The sequence below is a fragment of the Prinia subflava genome, chromosome 1 (genome assembly GCF_021018805.1).
Source record: "Prinia subflava isolate CZ2003 ecotype Zambia chromosome 1, Cam_Psub_1.2, whole genome shotgun sequence".
Lineage (NCBI taxonomy): Eukaryota > Metazoa > Chordata > Aves > Passeriformes > Cisticolidae > Prinia > Prinia subflava.
In genome coordinates this window covers 17,529,283-17,552,595 of record NC_086247.1, presented here as the reverse complement: position 1 = coordinate 17,552,595, position 23,313 = coordinate 17,529,283, and the positions used below count along the sequence as shown (strand labels likewise).

The 23,313-nt window shown below is 39.5% G+C and overlaps 1 protein-coding gene across 1 annotated transcript in view; it reads left to right on the top strand.

Moving 5' to 3' along the window:
- The window catches only part of LOC134562440 (basic proline-rich protein-like), a 31,778-nt gene extending 18,819 nt beyond the window's left edge, over positions 1-12,959 (top strand). Inside the window, exon 3 of the mRNA XM_063419838.1 lies at positions 11,660-12,959. Within this exon, the coding sequence (XP_063275908.1) occupies positions 11,660-11,701 (42 nt within the window). The 3' untranslated portion in view covers positions 11,702-12,959. The remainder of the gene's footprint in view (positions 1-11,659) is intronic.
- Positions 12,960-23,313: the final 10,354 nt, after the last annotated feature.

Here is a 23,313-nt window from a genome sequence, read left to right as displayed (position 1 = left end):
GAAGAAGAAAATATAGATAATGGCAATCATCTTGATAATCAAACTGGCACAAAAATTCCTTCAATAGTAAACATTAATTTGCCAAAACATTCAATTTTGAGACAATATATTTTCATCCCAAATGAAATTTAAGTAAAAATTGTAGTGATATGATTGTATTAATATAAACATAACTATCAGAGTCTGAGTTTTTTAAAACATAAGAATCAGATCTTTTATACTTCCCTTCTAAATTCCACATCTTCATTCAAACCTAATGCACTAACACCTTCCAGAAATACTGCAGAAAAGTAGGTCAGGAAAAAATGCAGTGCTACATTCAATTTTACAGAATTTAATGGTGTTACAGAAGTTTCCAGACCCAGTTTTTATACCAATTCACTGAAGTGACATTATTTGAGTGATCCAGTTAGAATAGCACCACTGTAGCTGATACAACTTGAATTAACTGTTATTATTCAGGCTCAGAAACAATCTCATTATTATTATTATTAATAATAATAATAATCTGTTTTTATTGAGATTTAGTGATAATTTATGTCCCAGATATTAGTATTCTGCATATCTGTAGTAAAATCTCAATTTATATTTATCATATCAGAATGCTAAATTCTTTTATCATATAAATGATCATAAAGAATTTATAATTAGTTTACCATTCTGCTGCTCTTCTTTCAGGCAACATGAGCCATACAACCTTTGAAATGCACATAAAAGAATTTATTTCTTTTTGAGGAAAGCACAGAATCAAGGTTTTGCTGAAAATGTACTAGGAGTGGTGCTCTGCTAACAAGTAGATGGTGGTTATATATGAACATAATTTGCAATTGCCAAACAAATATTAGTAGTATTTATATAAAAATCCAAGTGAGATTGGGATGCAAAATGTTTTAAATTATTTCGTTTAGAAAGAGAGACTCTGATAAGAGAAGCAGCGTTTAATATCCATGAGTCTGGTTGAGTGCTTCTTCAGTATCTCATGTGAGAGATTGGCTGGCCTTCAGACTTGCCTGTATGAATGGGGGAAGGGGCAGTGGAGGTATGGAAAATGAACTCATCAGCATAAAAATATGATGTCTCTGCTTCTTTGTCTATGCTTCAAATTTAGATTCTCTCACACAAGTGTGTTACTGATACCTGTGTGGAGAGCCTCTTGGGTAATTGCCTATTTGGAGATGGAGAACATTCTCTTGGATATGGCAGTACCTCTTTTACCTCAGCTGAGGAGCTGAGCCACAGCCAAGGAAAGGACAACACCTGAGGGCTTTGATAATTCTCAGATGGAGGGCTCCCAGCCTGTTTGCTATAGCCATTCAATCAGTTGCAAAATGTTAATTAGAGCCAGAAAAAGAGTTGCCTGTCTGAACAACTCAGCATTAATTTCCAAAATTATTTTTCCAAGCTATTTATTGTCTTGAAGACAATTAAAAACTAAGGGTCAAATTCTTTCCATGAGTAATTTGTCCCATTATCTGACTTCTTTTCACAGGAGCACTCAGGGTCTCCTAATGAGTTGTTAGTGGATTTTAAGTCAATTTACGTCTTTTTTTCTAATATTTTTTGATGCAATTTTTCTGCTTTTTTTTTTTTCTGAATACTCAAAATCTTTGTACACACAAATGAGAGGAAAATATTTCTTTTGCCCTTTTCTGAATCTGTGGCCTACACAAATGACACATGATATTTATTAATTGCTCAGCTTTACATGTATTCAGCACATCGTAGAGAAAAGCAATTATAATTAATTTTTTCACAAAAGTGATAACTTTATTATGCTAATTTCATGAGAAATAGCAAGCTCTGAAGCAAATAACCAACATTTGTAATCTCAAAGCCCATTATCATCTGGTGAATTATCTCTTTAACCACCTTTGGTCCAAGAGGATATATTATGTTGCCAGTGATCTTCTTTGTCATTATATAAAGCAATTTAATTAAGTTCATAATAAATTCCACCTCTGTTCCCTTGCACAGTTTATGTGAAAAATGCAATTAATTTATTTTTGCAATATAGAATCTTTAATAAAGACAAATGTGTAAAATAAAATACATCTCTCACAGTTGTTTTACAACCCTTATAATTAGTTTTTATTACAGGCTAAAGCATTTGCTATGGAGAGATCAAAAATTAATGAATTTCTCAAAAACTCCATAAGCATCAAACCTAACACTGTATTTACTTGTAAAAGCAAAAAAGAATGACTCTAATGAAATCACCATGGTGCAGTTCTAAGCATGTTTTCTAGAGTGCAATGGAAATGCACTTGCTCCAGGTGCAATGGAAAGTTATAATTTCACTGACATGGGGTTCTATTCTATTCACAGGCTAAAAACCAGAGAAGAGAATCTTCTTACTGTCAAACCTGTGTGTGTGTGCACAGCTGTACAAAATTACTGTCAGGTTCCTTCTTCACAGGTGATGAAGCAAATAATCCATATACTATAATTGGTCCTTGAAAGATCCTAATAAAAGAAAGGAGTCAGGCACAAATCTTCCATAATGTAGCAAGCTAAATTGCATTAATTGAGCTATAGTGATGAGCTCTATGCTTATTTTTATTGGAGATGCAAAGTCAAAATTATTTGAATTACATCACCCTTATGCCAGACTAGAAAAGTTCAGCCTGTAATTCAGCTGATAAATTTGAACACTTGTTTCAGTTGCCTTTCTGTATGGAATATTTTGTTTGTGTTTTCCTTGAATAGATTAAGCTATTTTAGAATCTTGGCATTAAATTTAACCTTTCTGAAGAGTGATGATAATTTATACTTATAGATTTGTGCACACTGTTTTATTTACTTCATGTCTGTAGACATTTAAAATCTAATAATAATCTTGAGTGTAAAAAAAAATCTGATATTTATAAAATTTGATAAATATAACCAGTAATTCAGTGTATCCCAGATTAAACAATTTATCATGAGCCTTTCCATGCAGATGTTGTAAGGTGAACTAAGACATCAACCAGATACTGTACATCTGTAGCTTTCCAGCAATTGGTTTTGGAATTGGTTGCTTGTCTCAAATGAATGGAGAAGAGCCTTTCAATCTACAAAGGGTAAGCTTTCTTAAATTACTTCACACTTTTTAGGAGATAAGAGGGCACGTGGAAAATTACTGTGTAAAAAACGCTATATGGTTTCTTATTCTGTGCATTCAAACTCCAAGTGTGGAATTGGTGGTAGAGCTAAACAGTATCACAGCCTTCCCTGTGGACTATTGACTGTGAAAGAGAAAATTACTGTGAATCATTAGGAAATTTAAAGAAAATAAGCATGGCAGATCAGATGGAGCACGTTTCCCTTCTTAATCTCTAGCCTAGTTATTGCTAGAAACAATTTTTTCTTAACTGATTCTGAGAATCACAAGTTTTATCACAGATGGAATAAAATTTTATATAATTTCAGTGTAAGCGAAAAGAATCTACAGAAAACCTTTCCTTAGGTTTTCTGAACAGCAAAATTTATGTGTGACTTTGGGACAAAACTGAAAACAATAAAGAACTGAGAGAATATTTTATTTCAAAGATATTAGCTTTATTGAGGTATCCATTCTTTATAGCCTCCAGGACCAAAAACTTGTTTGTACAGAAACTTCATATGAACTCTTTATATGAGTTAGATAATTCCAGTAAATTTCAAATGAGACAGTGTGTATCTACATTGGAGTAAAAGCTGGCGTTCAATGTCATGTACTTTATTTATGCTGACTTCAGCAGGGCTAACTGGAGTGCAGCAGAATGTGAGTGTGGCTCTCTGAAGCACGTGGCTGCGGGCATCCTTGGCATAGGAAACTTAAAATATAAATGTGAATTTCAGCTTTCATTTTCCTGTGAAGATAGCACAGAAAGGGAAACCTGGCTGTTCCTGTGTGCAAGCTTATGACAGCAAAAACTAGGGCACCTGTCTTTGGTGGCATTGCCTACATTTTATTCAAGATCATAGGCTCTTCCCATAAAAATTGGTTGCTATTCCTTTCAGCCCTGTAGCATATTTACTACTTAATTGTCAAGAATAAAGTAACAGTAATGAGCTTCAGTGTGTACTCTGAACAAATCAAGTCAGAGAGAGCAGCACGTACCTCATGCTGCTCCTCTGAAGGGCTTGCTAAGCACCATGAAGAGCTGGGAATCAAACACAGGATGATGTGCTGCTCCTTGTGAGCCCACACCTCCAAAGGAGAGCCTGCTGCCTTGGCAGCTGGGCAAAGTTGGGCCTTGTGAAATAAGCACAGTTAACGTTCCCACGTACACATTTTGACCTCCTGAGATACTTTGAGTTTAACACTTTGATTGTTAAATATCAAATTTTTTTTAAAAAAAAAAGGACAAAAAACATTTTACATCAAATAAAATAATTAGACTAGACCAGACTAGACCAGACTAAACTTGTTCAGTTGAAGAGGATCAACAACAATCATTTATACAATTGCTTTAACACTTCCTAGCTGACCAAATGCTAAAGGATATTAAAGGCATTGCCCTAAAACCCATGGAACTGTGGCAGGTTCAATGGGTTTTAGGACAACCTCTCTAAGAGACCTGTTCCAGTGTCTGAGTACCCCCTTGGTAAAGAAATATTTTCTTTATACACTTCAAAATTCAGCAAAATTTAGACTCCTTTTTTTTTTTTTTTTTTTTTTTTTTTTTTTTTTTTTTTTTTATGTCAGACCTTTCCAATAAAATTTTTACTTCCTGAAAAATTTTAAGGCTAAATAATAGTAATCCTTAAAATACATATATAAGGGATCTGCAATCAAATTAATAACTATTGTTTAGTTATTAATTAGTGTCTGAACTACTGTCAGACACTGTGTAGTTATTCTGGATTGTACAACATATCTGGGCTGTTTTTCACTCATCTCAAAATGCTGCCTACATTGATAAAGACTATTAAAATCAGATAGTATGAAATGATCTCTAAAGGCTAAAAAGTATAAAAAAAATATTTTAAGGATTGTTGTAACAGAGATTAAGATTTAAGTGTTACTTTTTGAGGTGAAACATGCTGATTTCTTGATTGCTGTATTATTTTGAGCTAGGAACATGAAGAATTTCTAAAATTAGTTCCCTCCCACAATCATTATTTTCTTAATCATTTTAGTGCTGCTACCTGAAACAAGTCCTGTTGATTTGATTCAGGAAAGCAAGCAGAGCTTGGACCAGCAGTGTTAGCACAACAGGAATGATAAATCTCCTTCACAGTTTAAACAAGAAAAGACTTGCCTTTTGAGAAGAGATGAGATAGCACAGCAACAGCTGTGTTCTTCATAGACAACCCTGTCTTGGACACACTGGTAAAAGATATTTTCCTTTTTGATCTGGATCCAAAAAATAAAGCTGTTTAGATACACTTAGCATGCGGCTGTTGCACCCTTTTCAAACAGAAAACAAAGAGACATGCACTAAGTCCTTATTTGCTGAACTGCACCTTTGTTCTAGGCAGAATGCTAATGGAAAACCGGCTACTTACACTGCTCCTGCTACTTTGCAGAGCAATCATTTGATCTGACAAAGAGCTTCTAACAAAAAATACTGTTAATAAAATCAGACCCACTGTGCTGCAACCTTTCAGAGTGAATGTTGGTAGAAACCAGCAGCAGTTCAGGGCATGAATAAATGAGGCTGAAGGATATAAAAGCCTTGGCCATGGTAGTGCATGGTAATGTTTGTTGCCCTTCCAAGAAATTCTTGTGCAAGAATATTCAAGCAAATACGATTTGATTGTTGACTAATTCTATCCATTTCTTAACATGCTTCTATCAACTCCATTGAGGCTGTCTCAAAAACAGTGTGAATCAGACATGTCAGTCCGTTTCTGGAGTACTTAGCCCTTTTGTGAAGAACATAGATTGTTTAAAATAGAAAAGAAGTAAAAACAGCTCTAAGGAGATGATCTGAATCAAGGAAAATACAATGTAAAATTAGAAACACTTCTCTTTTTCTTGTCGTTTTTCTTTTTTCCTTAAGTCCATGCTAGTATTTGAGTAATTTAATTCTATGAGGCATAAATCAGAGGATTCTGGTTTGGACAGTGCCATCTGTCCCATGGTAGAGTGTCACAGCTGGGAATGGGGAAAAATATCCATACTTTTAATGGATCTACTCCCATGCTTTGAATATTGTAAGTAGAAAGAAAGTTGATTACATTGACATTCAGCTTTTTTTTCACTCTTTAGTAAATATTCACAAACTCCTAAGTAATGGGGGTTAAAAGGTATGAAAAATAACAGTTAAATCATAGGATAGCAGTGGAGTTAATTGCTATCCTACTCTCTAGAGACACTCTTATCTACCCCAGTTCCCTGGTGATTTTCCATGTCTACAGTCTAGGTAGCCCTTTCTGTTTTGGGGGATTTCCATTTTGGTTTTTTTTTGTCTCAGGAGTGCTTTTCTGCACTGCTTATGTGTGTGACTGCTTTATTACTGTGGGTTTTTTTTGTTGTTGTTGTTTGTTTGGGTTTTTTTTTTTTTTTTTTTTTTTTTTTTATGTGACTCTTATTCATGTCCTTCTTTTCTGGCCACTTGCCAGCCAGAGAACAGCTTCTCATATCCCATTTATCTTCCTAATAAGTCTCTTCTTTAAACTCCTAGGGTTCCCATATAAATGACTCACAATCCCCCTGTGGAGGTAGCTGCTGTCTTAAGTGCTTCCCTGACTCAGGTGTTTGATCTTGTCTTTCTCTGATCTCTTTGAAGTACTTTATTAATTCCAGAGGGAAAGAATATCACCTGAAATCCAGGTTTCTTCTTCAGTTCAGCCTCGCTGTTGTTCTGTTTTCAAGAAAGGCCATGGAATCTCTTGAAGCACACTGTTAAAACCAGCTAATTGCTGACATTCGATCACAAGAACCCGTCCTCAATGTAAATATGATTATTTAGTTTAAACCTACAGCAGATTTTGAAAAATAACTGGGAAAAATCATAGGAGCCTGCACTTTTGTTGGAGAAAGCTGGTTTATTCTAGTGACATTGATATCACAAGAGGCCTGTTTTGGAAAGGGATTAGCACCGTTTTAATCTACTTTAATATTCATAGAATCATAGAATGGTTTGGTTTGGAAAGGACCTTGAAAGATCATCTAGTCCAGCCCATGTGAGGCAATATCATATAAAGATGTTTATATAAGAATTAATGTTCGGCTAGAGGTGTGTTGTTAGTTTTTCTTTTTTAGTTGTTGTTGGTTGTTGGGGTTTTTTGGTGGTTTTTTCTTTATTTTATTTTATTTTATTTTATTTTATTTTATTTTATTTTATTTTATTTTATTTTATTTTATTTTATTTTATTTTATTTTATTTTATTTTATTTTATTTTATTTTATTTTATTTTATTTTATTTTATTTTTAATCACTGCGGGACAGACTGCCAAAAGCGTTTCCCTCTTGCCGCGGTGCCTGCGGGGGAGCGCGGCCGTGGCCGTGCTCCGTCTCCAGCACCGCGGACAGCGCCCGGCGGAGCGCGCCCGCCCCGCCCCGCACCGCGCTCGCCCCGCACTGCCCCACGCCCGCCCCGCACCGCACCCGCCCCGCACCGCGCTCGCCCCGCACCGCTCCCGCCCCGCACCGCGCTCGCCTCGCACCGCGCCCGCCCCGCACTGCCCCACGCCCGTCCTGCACCGCACCCGCCCCGCTCTCGTCCTGCACCGCTGCTCGCATCTTGCCCTGCAGCCGGGCACTGCCGCGGCCGAAGTGCTCGGAAGTGCGCAGGATGTAGGCGTGCGACTGCCATTAGTCTTAATGGGATGCAAACCAGACCCCAGCCTTACGGGAACCGGGCTTATGCAAGCAGCATGATTGATGATAATGGGAACTGGACTCACCCTTGGACATCCTGAATACAAGAGCTGAGTGATTTGCACCTCTCTGAAAGTAACGTCGAGAGGCCTTGAGACAGCAGAAGACACATAACATAGCAAAATGTATAATATATACACTGAGGTCCACTCAGTGTTACATTAGATAAATTTTATCCATGGCATACCCTGAGTATTTCACTTAAATGAGTCAGAGAGTGTGCTTCATAAAACTTACACTCCAGGGTAGATGGTGTGATTTGCAGAAATGAGAAGGTATAAGCAAAATGTTATTTACATCTTGTGTTGTTTAAAGGGTTGAGTCTCTATAGCAAATAGCAGCAGTTGTGATGGCAAATAACACGATTCTACAGAGCTAACAAAATAACATGCAAGCTGATCAGATAACTCTCTGAAGCTTCTTGGATGATTTCAGTGCTGCTCTGTTGCTTAGCAGATGGGTAGAAGGACTGATGTTTTCTCAAAAAGCCCTGCCTTTTTTGCACATGTACCTCTGGCTGTGGAGCCCATCCACAAGAAAATCTCCTGATTTTCCTGCTTCCTAGATTTTGGCTCTTGATGAAAGATCAGAGCTCATTGCTGTCATATAGCGCATGCAGAGGAGTTTGAGCACTTTCATCTGAACTCAAGTATTATTCAGGCAAAACTTTAAACAAAAGGACAATTCTTCAAAATCCATGCAGGCAAGATAGGTCAGCAGAAAGAAAAACTGATTTTTTTTCAGTGTAAAAAACTGAATATATAGTAGTCCTGGTTACGAACAAGTGGTCTTGATTATGTGTGATAAAGCAGTACTTGATATTATTATTGAAGTTTTCACATGCACATTAAATTTACTTTTTACACATGGGGCTGTAGCTGCTTCTCCCATCCTGAAATATGAAATGGCTTTCAAGACAGAAGACAGACTTATGAGCAAGTGAAGCCTGTCAAGTTCTGTGCATGAAAAGAAATCATCCCATGACCTGCTTTTCTGTTCAGTGTGTTAGCTAAAATGTTTTTGGCACAACAAAGAGAGAGATGGCTCCTTGCCATATGCATCTTTTTCATACCTGGAGCCATCAGCTGCTTGACTCCCCTCCCTTTCTTCCTCACTATAGCCCTAGAATACAAAATACTTGATAAATGTACATTTGCTTGTATATTAATGATAATGGTTTTCACACCCCAATGTTAAATTGAATCTATATAAGCAGTTCTCAAAAATGGGTGGATAAGATATCCTGTCTGTAGGCTTTTGGGTAGAAATGAGATAATTCACAGTAGTATTTTTAGAGGTGCATGTGTTTAAAGAATGTGGGGTTTTTTCCCTTGAGCTTCACACAGTCCTAGGATGCAGTAACACAGATATTCTTAAACACAGCAGTAATAGGATATTTTAACAAGCCATGATCTAAGCACAAACTGAACAATAATGAGTTTGCCCTGTAGTGTTTGTGAAGGACAGAGGAGGTGTGAGGAGCAGGGCACATGCACCCACCAAAACTCCTGTTGCAGCTGTGGAGATAGAGCTGTGCAGCAGCCATGCCATCTCCATAGTAACAGAACGGCAGGGATGGCGAGTCAGTACTGAGCATGCACTATTCCTATTGCTATGCAACCTCTTGCCTCAGGAATTTTTCTGTGCTGTCTCCAAGCAGAACCTTGCTTTTCCCCTAAACCATCTGGAAATACAGAGATTGCAGAGCAATCCTGTACTGCTAGACAAGACTGAATAAACAAAGGCAAATTTTGGGTCAGAATGCTAAGCCACCACAAATGTAAAAGCCATAAATGTACTTGTTGAAAACACTGAGGAAAAAACACTGCACTTATTGAATAAGGAGTTAGGTGACATTATATGCTTTTAGACTTCTTCTGTTCCCTCCCCACTCAGGAAGCTCATCTGTAAATTTTCCAGTTGCTCAGTGAAAGGAGGTGGATTAGACAGGATGTTACCCACAACCACCTCTATGAATCACTTGAAAAAATCTGTTGTTTTTTCATCAACGAGGAAAGCAGAAATGGGTTCAAATTAAATTACCTGAAAATATCAGTGGGGAAAAGATGTTTTTAAACAACATTTTAAAAGCCTCCAAAGGTTTGGAACCTGGTTATTGGCAGGTACAACTGTGTGGCTCCTTGTCAGCAGACTGAGCCTGTTCTATGCACACACCAGATTTCTCCACTTTTCTCCAAGCCAAGTAGTAGCCAGATAACTAATAGTGTGAATGGTGCATCTCTCATCCGTGGTTTGTAGCACAGATTTACTGTCATGCTCACCACAACTTCTGCGGTGCAGAGAATTATGAACTCAGTGTTACCATGGACAGCTGAGCTGATACACCACAAAGAATTTAATACATTCTGTTCCATGGGTAGTGCAGTAAATTTATATGCAGGCACCACATTTCACATAACACATGCCTGAGATCCAAGTTTACACACACCAAGGGCTGAACATGATGCAAACCCCCACGGATAGAACCATGACCTTTCTCTTTGCTTATAATTCTGAAAATAATGCTTATATGTAAAATATATGGAGGTGTGACTAGTTCATCTCTATATTTTTCCATATTGTGTCCTTCTATAGGCACCTTTCTCATTTATTTCCCCAGCAAAATAATCTCTTTTCTCTCTGTGTGTACTGTAAGGTTTTCATTATTTTACTATTTTTATTGGGTTTTTTGCTGGCTTTTCCTACTGTATCTGTATAGAGAATGTTGGCATGGCCAAGGGGCAGAAGGATTGGAATCCCTAAGGCAGGAAAATGTGATCTGATTTGCATAGTATTTTTCTGTAATGGTGAATCTTACACTGAAGCATCAAAAAGAGGATTTCTACACGGTCAAGGATTTAACCCATAATTCCTAGACATGATGATGATAAATATGTCAGAAACTCACCCCAAAAGACATTATTGCTAATATGCACAGGAAATTAGATATGTAGAGCTGACTATACTTGTTCCTTCCAATGACTAGATTCTGAATCTTTTCCTGGTTTTAAATAAAATGTTTTAATTACATTTCTTTTTTAATCTGTGAGGGTTTTTTTCTGAAAATACCAAGTGATGACACATGAAACTACATATCTTAAGAAGTGCGAAAATAAAGAAAAGGTTTCTGAGATGCTGTTTGTGATACTAACATTTACTGACAAGTTTGTTACACTACCCAGCAGTGCTGACCTTATTATGCCAGTCTCATCTTCAGGCAGCCTCCATGCAGCAATGGGAAAAGAGGGTAGCCTATTTTTATAAAATACAAAATGTGCACAGATCACAGTGCTCACTGAAGCAAACACATCTTATGATGACTTTAAAGGAATAATAATAATAACAATAATAGGGTAGTTTTTTCTTGTAAGAGAAAATCTGCTGCTATTGAAAGCACTGTGCTGGATTATAACCAGGACAGATAGGCAGCAATTTTGCCTGAGAATTCAATGAATAAGGCATTTGAGGAAAAATCTCTAAGCCAGATGTTATTAGCAGTGGTATGTATGTTTCTGTGCCAAGGTTTTGTGAGCCGGGGGGCTGAAGAGGTGGTTTCTGTGAGAAGATACCAGAAGCTTCCCCCATGTCAGACAGAGCCAGTTCCAGATAGCTCCAAAACAGCCGCTGGCCAGAGCTGAGTCCCTTAAGCTTTATTGGTGTGCCGCTGTGATAATGTATTTAAGAAAGGTTAAAAAGTGCTGGACAGCTGCAGCTGTGAAAGACGAGTGAAAAAACGTGAGAAAACCAGTCCTGCAGACACCAAGGTCAGTGAAAAAGGAGGGGGAGGATGTGCCCCAGGCACTGGAGCACAGATTCCCTTACAGCCCATGGAAAAGACCGTGGTGCTCCACATTGTCTCCCTGCAGCCCCTGAAGGACCCCACACAAGAGGAGAGGGATTTGCCCTGAGGGCAACTGTGGCCCATGGAAATCCAGCAATGGAGCAGATTCCTGGCAGGAACTGTGGCCAGTGGGAGAGGAGCCATGAAGGAGAAGGTTTTTCTGGCAGGACCTTTGGAGCAATTTGTTCTCAAAGGACTGTTCCCTGTGGGAAGGATCAACACTGGAGAATTTTCTGAAGGAATGTATCCTGTAGGATGTACTCCATGCTGGAGCAGTGGAAAAGCATGAAGAGGAAGGAGCAGCAGAGACAAAGTTGTGAGTTGTGAACTGATTCCAACCTGCACACCTCATCTCCCTGATCTGCTTGGGGTAGAGAAAGTAAAAGAGTCAGGAGTGAAGTCTGGGAAGAAGGGATGGTGGAGGGGAAAGTGTTTTTAATTTTGTTTTTATTTCTCACTTTCCTATTGTTATTAACTGACTGTCTTGGGTTGAAAAATGTAACCAAAAATGTGTATTCTATTTTCATCTGTTGAAGCCGGTTGGGAGATATTGTTCCTTGTCTCTTGTAACTCTAGAAGTGGAAAGAGGGCGGATGCCTTCTGCTAGTGGGACGCCTGATAACACCAGATAAGGCAGGGCCTCCTTATCTCTTCCTCCACCCATCCTCCTCTGAGGGACATCACCTGTGAAAGGGCCATTTAGGGCCTCTCACATGACTGATAACATCACCTCATCCCATTGTGAGATGCTCCACCCAGTGGGAGGAGCCAAAGCCTTTCCACTGAGATAAAATCTGCAATCCCAAACACCAAGGGAGCCTGTTTCCACTGGATTCACAGAGGATGACTTTTTTCTTCCAGGATCCTCCTTTCTTGAGGATCATCTCTACTTCAACGGAGCCACAACTGTCACTCCAGGAGGACTTATCTTGGCCTGCTTCCAACACCCTGACCAACAGGGTGTCAGGTTTGCATTCTGACCCTGTCAGTGGTCCTTTGTACTACTGCATTTATCTTATTTTATTTTATTTTATTTTATTTTTACCTTTCTTGTTGTTTGTTCTCTCTCTATTAAATTGTATTTCTGACTTGGAATCCCACTGGTTTTGCTTTCAAACCAGCACACTGACAATAAATAAAATTAATTTTGCTGAAGTCGTGTCTCTTTTACCCATAATAGTAATTGGTGAATGGTCTTCCTGTAACTGCCTGATTCAGTCCCTTTATGAAGATCACTGTTGGATTCTTCACTGACATTGTCTCAACCATTTCCAGCTGACTTCTATTTTCCACATTTTTCTGCTGTCTCTGCAGCTCTGATGTAGTTCCATGATTCATTCAATGGACCTGAAGCCCCAGAGCTTGGGAAGCTCCAAGTGGTACATACCACCACGGAATTAGTGGCAATGGGTGTTACAAACCCATCAAAGAAGTTCCAACTCAGTGCTGACTTCCCACAGAAAATCAAACCAAATTTAAAAGAGTTTTCCCTTGTTTTTAAACTACTGCAAGACTTGGGTTCAAAGAGTACAAAAAGTAATTTAACTTTCTAGGTTGAACACAATGACTGAAGATAAAGGAACAAGCAAGTGAAACAAGTTAATCACTTATGCTTAATACAGTACCAGAAGAACCTGTATTATGATGGAGAGGAAGGATAAAACATGGACACACTTGCTGATAATCTCGGTGGAGGTGACATAAACAACTGCCTTTTGTCACCAAAGTGGATCACTTCTTGGGATAAGTGAACTATGCTTGTGAGAAGTTTCCCAGTAATGGCTTACCTTATATTTCAGTGGAAGAGCAAGGATTTCAGCTTCCACAACTGTCACTCTGATATGTGTTCTGATGTCTCATATCCATTGAGCTGCATCTGATACCTCCTTGACAGTAGTAGCTCTGCAAAGCTTTCATGTTTCAGTTTGACTCAGATCCCAGTGATGTTACCGGCATGGAACGAGATCTTTGGAATATGATCTTCTGCTCTGTGAGCTCATTTCATTTGAAAGGGTTCTATATAGAATATATAGAATATATAGAATTCTTTGTTTGTAAAAGATGTAAGATCATCAAGTCCAGCCAGTAACCTAGCATGCCCAAGTCCACCACTGAACCACGTCCCTATGTCTATTAATTATCTCTAGGGATGGTAACTCAACCAGTTCCTTGGGCGGCCTGTTCCAATCCATTACAATGCTTCCAGGGAAGAAATATTTCCTATTATCAAACCTAAACTTCCCTGGACACAATTTGAGGTGATTTCCTCCTGTCCTATTACTTGTTAGTTCACAGAAGAGACTAAATCCCACCTCACTGCAACCTCCTTTCAGGGAGTTGTAGAGAGTAATAAGGTCCTCCAAGCCTCCTTTTCTCCAGACTAAACACACCCAGCTCCCTTAGCTGCTCCTGTCACTTCCAGCTGTCAGTCTCAGCATTAGAGTGGATTTATACTGTTTACAGACCAAAGGAAAAAAGAAAACCTGATATTCTAGAGACTTCAATCACTTGCTGTTAAGAAAGCTGAGTATCTTCTTGTTATCAAATTTAGAAGTTGTGCACTTCTGTGAATCAGTCAAAGTGAACTTTGGTGCTGTTACTGTAACCAAACATTTAAAATAATATAAATGAGAGATAAAATGTTCTAAATTCCCATGAGGCACAAACTATAAAATAACATGTGAAAATATTATGAGTTTAATGAAGGTGCATGCATTATACAAAAAAGGCAGGTATTTACAGTAAAGAACCAAAGTAATGAGAAAAAAAGTCCTCCTTTCTTCAATGAAATATTAAGTTTACTTAACCTTCTATTTTCCCAGTCCTTTTAGAATTAAGGGAAATGTGGTATATGTTTTCCTCTGATGCCAAATACTGCTGCGAAGTCCTAGTGAGACTTTGTGAGTATTGTCGGGAAATAAATTTCCCCTCCTATTTTGTGAGTAGGTTAGAAAAATACCAAACTGAATAAATGTACCTTTTTGACAGGCAGGTGGATGAATACACCTTATCCCAAATTGGAGTCTGTTTGAAAGATAATGTTGTTTAGCTTATCTATAATTTATCATGACTAGTCTGAGTTCCTGTGCCTTTTATATGAAGTGATGGTGATGGCATGCTAGGAGTATTTTACTGAGCTTCAAAGAAACCAGACAAAGAGAGAAAAGAGAGTGAGAAAAGTTGAACACTGATCAGACTTTCTACCTGTCAGCAGTTGCATTTTAGATCAAAGATGATACTTATGTGCAAAAACTGTAGTCCATCTCAGTAATCAGAACCATTTCTAACACCACAGTGAAAATAAAGCCATAGAACTGCCTGCTGGTTTTTCCAATGTTTCCATAAAATTTCATCATCCCTTCTCCACTGACAGGAAACAGGATCCTTTCAAGTGTTTTCTTTTTATCTTCTCATCATTCTAAAAAAATCTCTGTGTTCTGTGATGAAAATATCTAGATCCACCCTCATGCAACCCCCATTGTATTCTTTATGGAAAAATCCAAAAATCATAGTAGTGTGGATGGTATCTCTCTTCTCATTAAACCCTTTTGTTCAGGTGCTGTGTAACACAGAAACCTCTGAACCTGGTAACTCTTGATGTGGATTTTACTGTGAGAGCTGATCCAAAGGTACCTTCACCCAGAGAATCTTCTTACTGATCCTTCTGAGCTGGTTTTGTCTACAGCCACTTTGTTTCAGCAGCACTTCTACTCTTAAGCATATCAGTTCTGTATATTATCTGCAATTTTATTGATTGCAGAATGATATGTCCAAGATATTTTGCATTTAGACTAAAGTGTATTTTAAAATATGTGACAGCATTTCTTTTAAATTATGATATGGTGGCCATCTGTGATACAGGGTTTTTCTAAATTCAATGCTGAATACTTCTGCTCTTATATTCACAGTTAATATGAGAAAAGTAGGGTAGCACTTATCAGATCATAAATATATCTATAAAGTCCAACCCCTCACCCTGTAATCTAAAAAGTCTAAATGGAAGACAGAAGTAGTTGACAGTAAGCAAAGGTCACAATCACTTAATCATGTTCCATTTTTTTCAGGCTGTCTGGCTTTCCTCAAGCTTGTCATGGGGACTATTTTTCAGTTGAGACTGTATTTTCATGCACTCTGATGCATTGAGGAACATCAGAACTCAATAACTCACTTTTGTTTTCTGATTGAAAGTAAGCATTTATTGGCTACTGTAGAAAATGATAATAAATTTATGACTACAAGCAGATCCTGAGAGCTGTTCAAAGCAACCTTGACTTTCCAGTCTATCTTTTTGGTTTGGCTGTGAGGTTATTATGGACTGCTTATGCCTTGCTAAAGCCACTTAAACAGGTTTTCAGCTATTCTATGACCTATTCATCTCATAATACAGAGCCATCAGGCCTGTCAGGTGTGAGGTATCCTTGCTGTATCTGTGCTGGCTGCTCCCACTCAAATTTTTGTGCCTGGAAGTGTCCTCCAGGAAAGTGTGCCACCTAATTTTCCTGTGGAGAGATATTAAGCAAACAGACTTCTTTCCTTCCCCTTTGAAGATGGGTGCTCCATTTGCCTTTATTACAGTCACTGGGGATTTCACCTAACTTCTGTGACCTTAAAATGATGAATCATAGTGGCCTGACAATAGCAAATGGCAGCTCTTGTACCCACAAACACATCTCATCTAGTTCTATAGGCTTCTTTGCACCCACTTTTCTTAACTGATCTCTAATTTTGTTCAAAAAGTCAGAGACAGCTGCATAGTGGGAAAGTATCTTCACAGTTGATCTTAATATGGGAACATTTACACCATTTTCATGACACTTGGGAGTTATAAAAGCATCTGTACATCTAAACCAGCTTAATGAAGGACTGAAAGGGGGCCAATTGGGCTATAATAATACTGCTCAACAATCTTTAATTTTAATCAGACTGCATTTAGTCTGGTTAGGATTTCCTCTTATATAAATTTCAGGGTTTTGGTGTTTGGGGGGGGTTGTTTGTTTGCTTGTTGTCTTCTTTGCTTGTTTTTTATTTTTTAAATTTGAATCTTTCTTCTGGCAGATTTATGTAGGAAAACAACTATCCCTGACTGAGGTATTCAGTAAATGTCATGCATTAAATCTGATCTGAAAACAAGTGTCTTTCAATACACAAGATAACAGGGGCTTTTGAATATTCACTCTTTCTAAGGAATTTATTGTTTAGCACACATCTGAATGCAATGAATAAAAATTGAAGAAAATTTCATTAATTCCAGCATAAAACTATATGTCATGCTTCAGGGGGCAGCATTCTAACAATATACTGTGTTTGGCAGATAGAACTTGTTAATGTACGGTGGTATGAATATAAATCCACATGGAACAGGAGCATTCTGGTTTGCATGCATGAATTATCACTTATTTCTATTTTGTCAGGAAATTCAATCTTAACCAAATAACTTCCTTGCAGAGATATTTTGGTGAGGTCTTTTTTGTTGTTTATTTTTTACATTAGAAATCATTGGATTATCCATTGTACTGTGGATTCAAGCTCAGCATTGCCATCTGGTCAAGGGAGGTGACTGTCCCTCTGGTGCATCACCACCTTGAGCTCTGTGTGCTCTGTGTGTTCTCTCTGTGTGCTCTGGAGCCTGGGGCTGCACAGTACAAAGTTTAGAGAGTGTCCAGAGAAGGGCCACCAAGGTGGTGGAAGTCCCCAAGGGCAAGACTTACAAGCAGTGTCTGAGTTCACTCAGCTGGCACAGCTTGAAGAAAGGAAGGCTGAAGGGTGACCTTATCACAGTCTGCACCTTCCTCAGGGAGAGCAGTGGAGGGGGAGGTGCTGCTCTCTCTCTGGTGACCAGCAACAGGACATAAGGAAATGGAATCAAGCTGTGTCCCAGTAGGTTCAGACTAGACATTAGGAACAGTTTCTCTACTAAGGAAGTGGCCAATCACTGGAACAGCCTACACAGGGAAGTTGTCATGGCACCAAGCCAGCCAGAGTTCAAAGACTGTCTAGAGGGTGGTCTTAGTCTTATTTTAAAATTTTACCTAGTCTTGCAAGGAGCAGGGAATTGAACTTGATGATCCTTATGGGTACCTTCCAACCTGAAATATTTTATTATTCTATGTGTCGAAATGTGACAAAATAATAAGCAAAATTTTCTAGGCAGACAGATTTCCACAGGATATACTTGTACCCAGTTACTGGGATCTCAAGATATTTTGACAATGCCTCTGAGCTCACATTCCAGGAGCTACAGGAAAACGGAGAATTGGTCCCATGAGGTTTGGAGCTCCTTCAAACCTTTTGGGTGTCTCTGAGAGTTGGGGGATATGAAGAACCCTCTACGACTGAGCCTACAGAAGCCATGCTGTGGCCCCACAGGGTTTGAGAACTTACTGTGTGCACCAGGAGGGAGCCTGAAGGTTTGCTGCATTAGATAGGCATTATGGTCCTTCCATTTAAATAGTCACCACTCTCTTCCTTCTTTACTCTGCTGCTCTTCCTCCCCATGATGGCCTTGATTCTGACTACATTGGTGAAGGGCAAAATGGTCTTTCTATAGCTTTTGTCTCCACCACCTGGCCATAATGACAGCTGGAATAATGCAGCCTCATACAGATCTTGTCTCCAGAGGTAAGCTTTAGCTTAAAATGAAAATCTGTGTATAATTTTTGCTTATTTCATAGTGTATCATCTCTAAGTGGGTTGCATAGCATCTGCTCAAATGTTTTCTATTTCTACTCATTTCTTTTTTCTTGCTCCAGGCTTGCAGTCTGAATGATAGGAAAAAAAGGTGAATTCAGAATTGAATCTCCCTTTCCCTTCTGTCTTAGAAGTGAAATACTGAAAAAAAAAATCCCTTCTCAATCACACAAAGAATATAATTTTCTGTTTTAGCTTGATTATTCCAGCTTTCTTGAAAATTTTCATAAGCCAGATCAAACTGTTCAGACAAACTCAGAATGAGAGCTGGAATCTTCTCAGGGTTGCTGTTCCCTGAGATTCTCCTTGGGGTTGCTGTTCCCTGAGGTATGTAGGGTTTTTGAGCTTTTCTTGCTCGAAAGGTCCCACGCCAGAGCTGAAGAAGACAAACAGAGTCTGCCAGTCCGTGTTTCCAAGGTTGTTTATTCCTTCATTATCTCTCAGTTCTCTCTCAGCTCTGCAAGGCACCCCCAGCAGAGCAGGACAGGCGGCAGACTGGGCAGATTTTGTACCATTTCTCTGGTCCAACCACTGTCCACAATGTACTTTTTATTTACAAAATTTTACCAATACTTACTACCTATGTTAACGTGTCATTTCCACTCTAAACCAATTCTTGTGATCCAACTCAGCAGAAAATGGGAGATGAGAACAAGAACAAGGAGGACAGGACCACTCCCCAATTCCTCCATCTTGCCTCTTCAAACCCATATACTAAAAATCCTAGATTCTACATTTACACTCTGTGATAAACTAACTACTACTTATTTTGAATGCTCTTGGTTTGTGATTCTTCATACAATGTGGGCATTCACTCCCGTGGCCAGGGATCAGAGGCAGTGTCCTCCTGGGCTATGTGTGAGGCTGGCTGACTCCCTTGTACAGATCCCAGACCCCACTGTCCGGTCTCCAAACCCTCCAGGGTGGCCAGAGGGATGTCCTGGACTCCGACAGAATCTGTCTGGCTTCATGGTTCCTTAGAGACAAGCGATTTTAAGGACAATTTATAAATGTCTCCAAATGAGGGCAAATGCTGACACCCAGAGGCAGGATAATGTAACACTTTACAGTGGCTCATGCAACTATGAGCACTGCATATCAAAAGGAGCTTCAAGAATGGCTTGTGAGTAACCTTTTCACATACTTACAGCTGTAATTCAGTTTAATATTTGTATAAACCACCTTCCAGCCTGAATTGCTCTGCAATTCTGTGACTGAATTCACACAACAATATTACATGTTAAGAAGAGCGTGGGACTAGGGACTACTTGCAGAAAACTTCATTTACTTCATTACCTTAGCACCACTTTGTGACAGAGATAAAGACCCAGGTACTTAGATCATGACATCAATTTATCTCATTCTTTAGTATGAGGTAAGAATAATCTACAAAACTACCCTTTATCCTGAAATTCGATCAGTCTGGAGGGCTGTAAAATATGAGAAAATATTAGACCATAATCCATGAAGATATTTTATTTAAAAAAAAAATACATTTGTCCCCAGAAACAAGGCTAAAAATAAAATACCTAATGATCATTTACTGATTTTTTAAATTAAAACTATTGTGGGTTTGTTGCTCTGCAGAAATATTTCTAAATATTGAACAGTCCTTGCCTTACAGAAAAAGTGATGGAAGGCTGATCTAAGGAACAGCTTTGTATTGTCATAAGGAGCCTGAATGATGATTGCCTTGGACACTGCTGAGAAGTAAATGTGCCATCATATAACTCATAACTCTATTATCATGCTTCGGTGCTGGCCCTTCCTAATTTCCAAGTGCCTTATTTTATAATATTAGCATTATTTTCATCTGATAGACATGGCATCATGTAGGATGAGTGTAAATGTTGGAATTAATAAATTCACTGCAAATACTTCAAGGATTTTCTCTTCCCTGCCTTTTTCTCACCAAAATATTAATCTTAAAAGCATTCAAATAATATATTTCTGGTTTCAGTGCACTGTGTGCATGAATCCAACCCCTAAAACATGAGCTGTGCTCAGTCTTTGCCTGCCCTGAAAAGGAAAAGGATTTCTTCAATAACTTTTGCTGACACTGGCCTGTGTGGCTGATGCAAGTTCCCACTGCTAACAAGTAAGCAAGATGTGTGGATCTGATGCCAAAAGCTCTCCAGGGATCTCAAATGTCTCTAGCTGGGATAAAGCAGACTGGTGTGTGGGATTGCATGCTGCTGGATGCAATAAACTGTGTGAAGAGACGTCTTCTGCTGATGTTCAATACTTCTGGCTGAGCTGGAGCCAGAATATGGTGTTGTAGCTACGGTGTGTTTGAGGAGAGGCAGCCTCTCTGCATGGAGAAGCACATTACTGTACAGTGCCAGCCATTAGTGTGATGTCTGGTGTACTTCAAAGACTCTCCTCTGGAAGTGGGACAGAGCACTTTGTTGCTGCTCCAGCCCTTTCTGTCTGCCTTTTTGTTCTCCATAGCAGCTATGTCCTGTGCTCATAGCTGAAAGAGGAAATTAATTTTTTTCCTACTTGCTGTGAAGCCTTAGGTAGACTCTGCTCTTGTATTGCACCACAGCTCTTTTCTATCACTGCTGATTCAGTGTTTCCAATTCTGCCTGTGGCTGCTCCTGGTTTCTCCTCACTAGACATTATCTCTTCCACCTATATATGACTTTATCATTCCCATCAGAAAAAATTAGGGAAGGGAAAAAAAAAAGTTATTCTAGACAAGATTGAATTTCTGGTTTGGTACATTGCCCACAAAACATATCTCTAATCCAATCTAGTCTCCTGTTGCCATCTTCCAACCGGTTGACAGGAACATTTTATTTCAGACTTGTCACCAAATTATGGAAATGGATGTTACCTGTTACCGTGTGCATTCTTTACATATAATCACAGAATCCTTTAGGTTACAAAAAAACTTCTAAGATCCTCCAGTTCAACCATTAACTTAACACTGCCAAGTTCACTACTAAGCCATGTCTTTAAGCACCACATCTACATGTCTTTTAAATACCTTCACAGATGGTGATTCCACACTTCCCGGAACAGTGACACAAGGTGGCTCTGAATATTGAGAGGGAACAAGCTCATAAATGTGGGATGGGGAATGCCTTAGTGCTTTGCTGCATGTCAGGCTGGGACAATGGCTTTAGACTAGACTAGAATTAAACTTTTGTGGCCACAAGATGGCAGACGGGAACAAGGCAAGACTGCATGGAGGGTATTTACACAGCTCCACGCTTTCCTCACCTTTGAGCCAAATAATAGTTATGAACAGTGATTCGTTTACCTTCTGGGCAACAATGGGACCTCCATAGCAAACAAAGGAAATTTCTTCATTGGTACTGAAGGGAAGCAGGTGACACTCAGGATACAGTTGACTCTGAAAAACCAGCATAATAATAACTTAGAGACTGAAGAGCCATCAAGAGCCAAGTAGCATTCTGGCTTTTATAAAGATGGTCTTTAAAAGAAGTATATTTCATAGGTATGAATTTTAGACTCTCAAGTAAGAGTATGATGATTATAAACAACCCTTTTTTCCGATTTTGTGCTTTTCTTTTTTTTTTTTTATTATCTCAACTAAATATACTCATCAGGATGCAATCCCTGTCCTGATTCCGTATGTGATTATCACAGGCCATTATCTTTTCCCTAATTTAATGCTATTTATTGCTATTATTCCCTAATTTAAAACTATGTCTCCTTAGGTGGCAAAAAGCCTGACCAATCTTCTCTTGCTCCAGGGCTCTGCCCTGTTCCCACCAAAGCTGAGACTTATCTGCTCTGAGCAGCTCTGGACACCCCGAGGGTGGCTGCCGGGGTCCCTGCCATACACACCACCACATGCAGTGCTCACCGGGAGCTGCAAGGTGCCAGGGCCACTGCTCAGTGGTTGTGGCACTCCCTAACAGCCCTGGAAACCGTGAACAAGTCAGTTTTCCAGCCAGTGGATCTGGCCTCATGACTTACCAGTGCTTCTTTGAGTGTTTGTTTGAGAGGGGGTTGTGGCACCATGCAGATTTGTCACCTTGCAACATAAGCTATATACAAATGACACAAATACACCGTGCCTTAGCAGGAGCTAAACAGCACCAGCCTGGCAGCTCTCCAGGGTACAGCCCCACTGAATTACAAGTGCAAATCAAATAGAGCTTTTAGCCATTGCTCACCATCTGAAGCGTCCCTGTCTTTGTGTCCCCCCTGCCCTAAAGCATGAACAGTGTGCAGAAGTGGGGGAAGTGGGTGCACTGGTTCTGTGGTTTAACATAGCTTGGTTTTTAGTTGAAGAGAAAATCCATCAGGTACTGAAATGATTTTCTCTGAGGACTTCTAGCAGTTTCCTCCGGACCCAACGGAACCAATCAGGTGGCTAGTTTTGAGTATTGACATCCTGTTAAACCACTTAAGAAAGCTGAACACACATCTGTGAAATGACATTTTAAAATGATCAAACTCCGTGAAAAAATCTCTTGCTTCTGGCTTTTGAAGAGGTTGCTGGAAGCTGGCCAGACCAGGCTCTTCTGTCGCCTGGCCAGGTCAGCCTGCAGTGCGGCTCGGCCGAGAGCCTGCTGCTGCTGCCGGGTTCCAACCACGGCCGGCGGGCAGAGCCGAGCCAGGCCCTGCGCCGGCTGTGAGCCACCGCGCCATCCTGCTGGGGCCTGGAAAAATCACTGAATGGCTGAGAACAGAGGCAGCCCTGCAGCCCTGCACAGAAAGCAGTCCTGCAGCCCTGCACAGAAAGCAGCCCTGTGAATGGAATTGACAGCAGCAGGGGCCCGAAAACAGCCGTGCAGCCAGAGCAGCCCTGGCCCAGCAGAGATCCAACATGGCCATCTGCAGGCCCGGGAGAGATACTAACTCTTTTAGTGCACAGATGAAACTCGAGTAAAAGAAAATAAAAGGGTAAAGACACTTAGAGAAAACAACATAGAGCCACCAAGGTCAGTGAAGAAGGAGTCAAATCTCAGATGGGAGGAGAATGAAGAGTTGCCTTAATCTGGGGCTGAAATT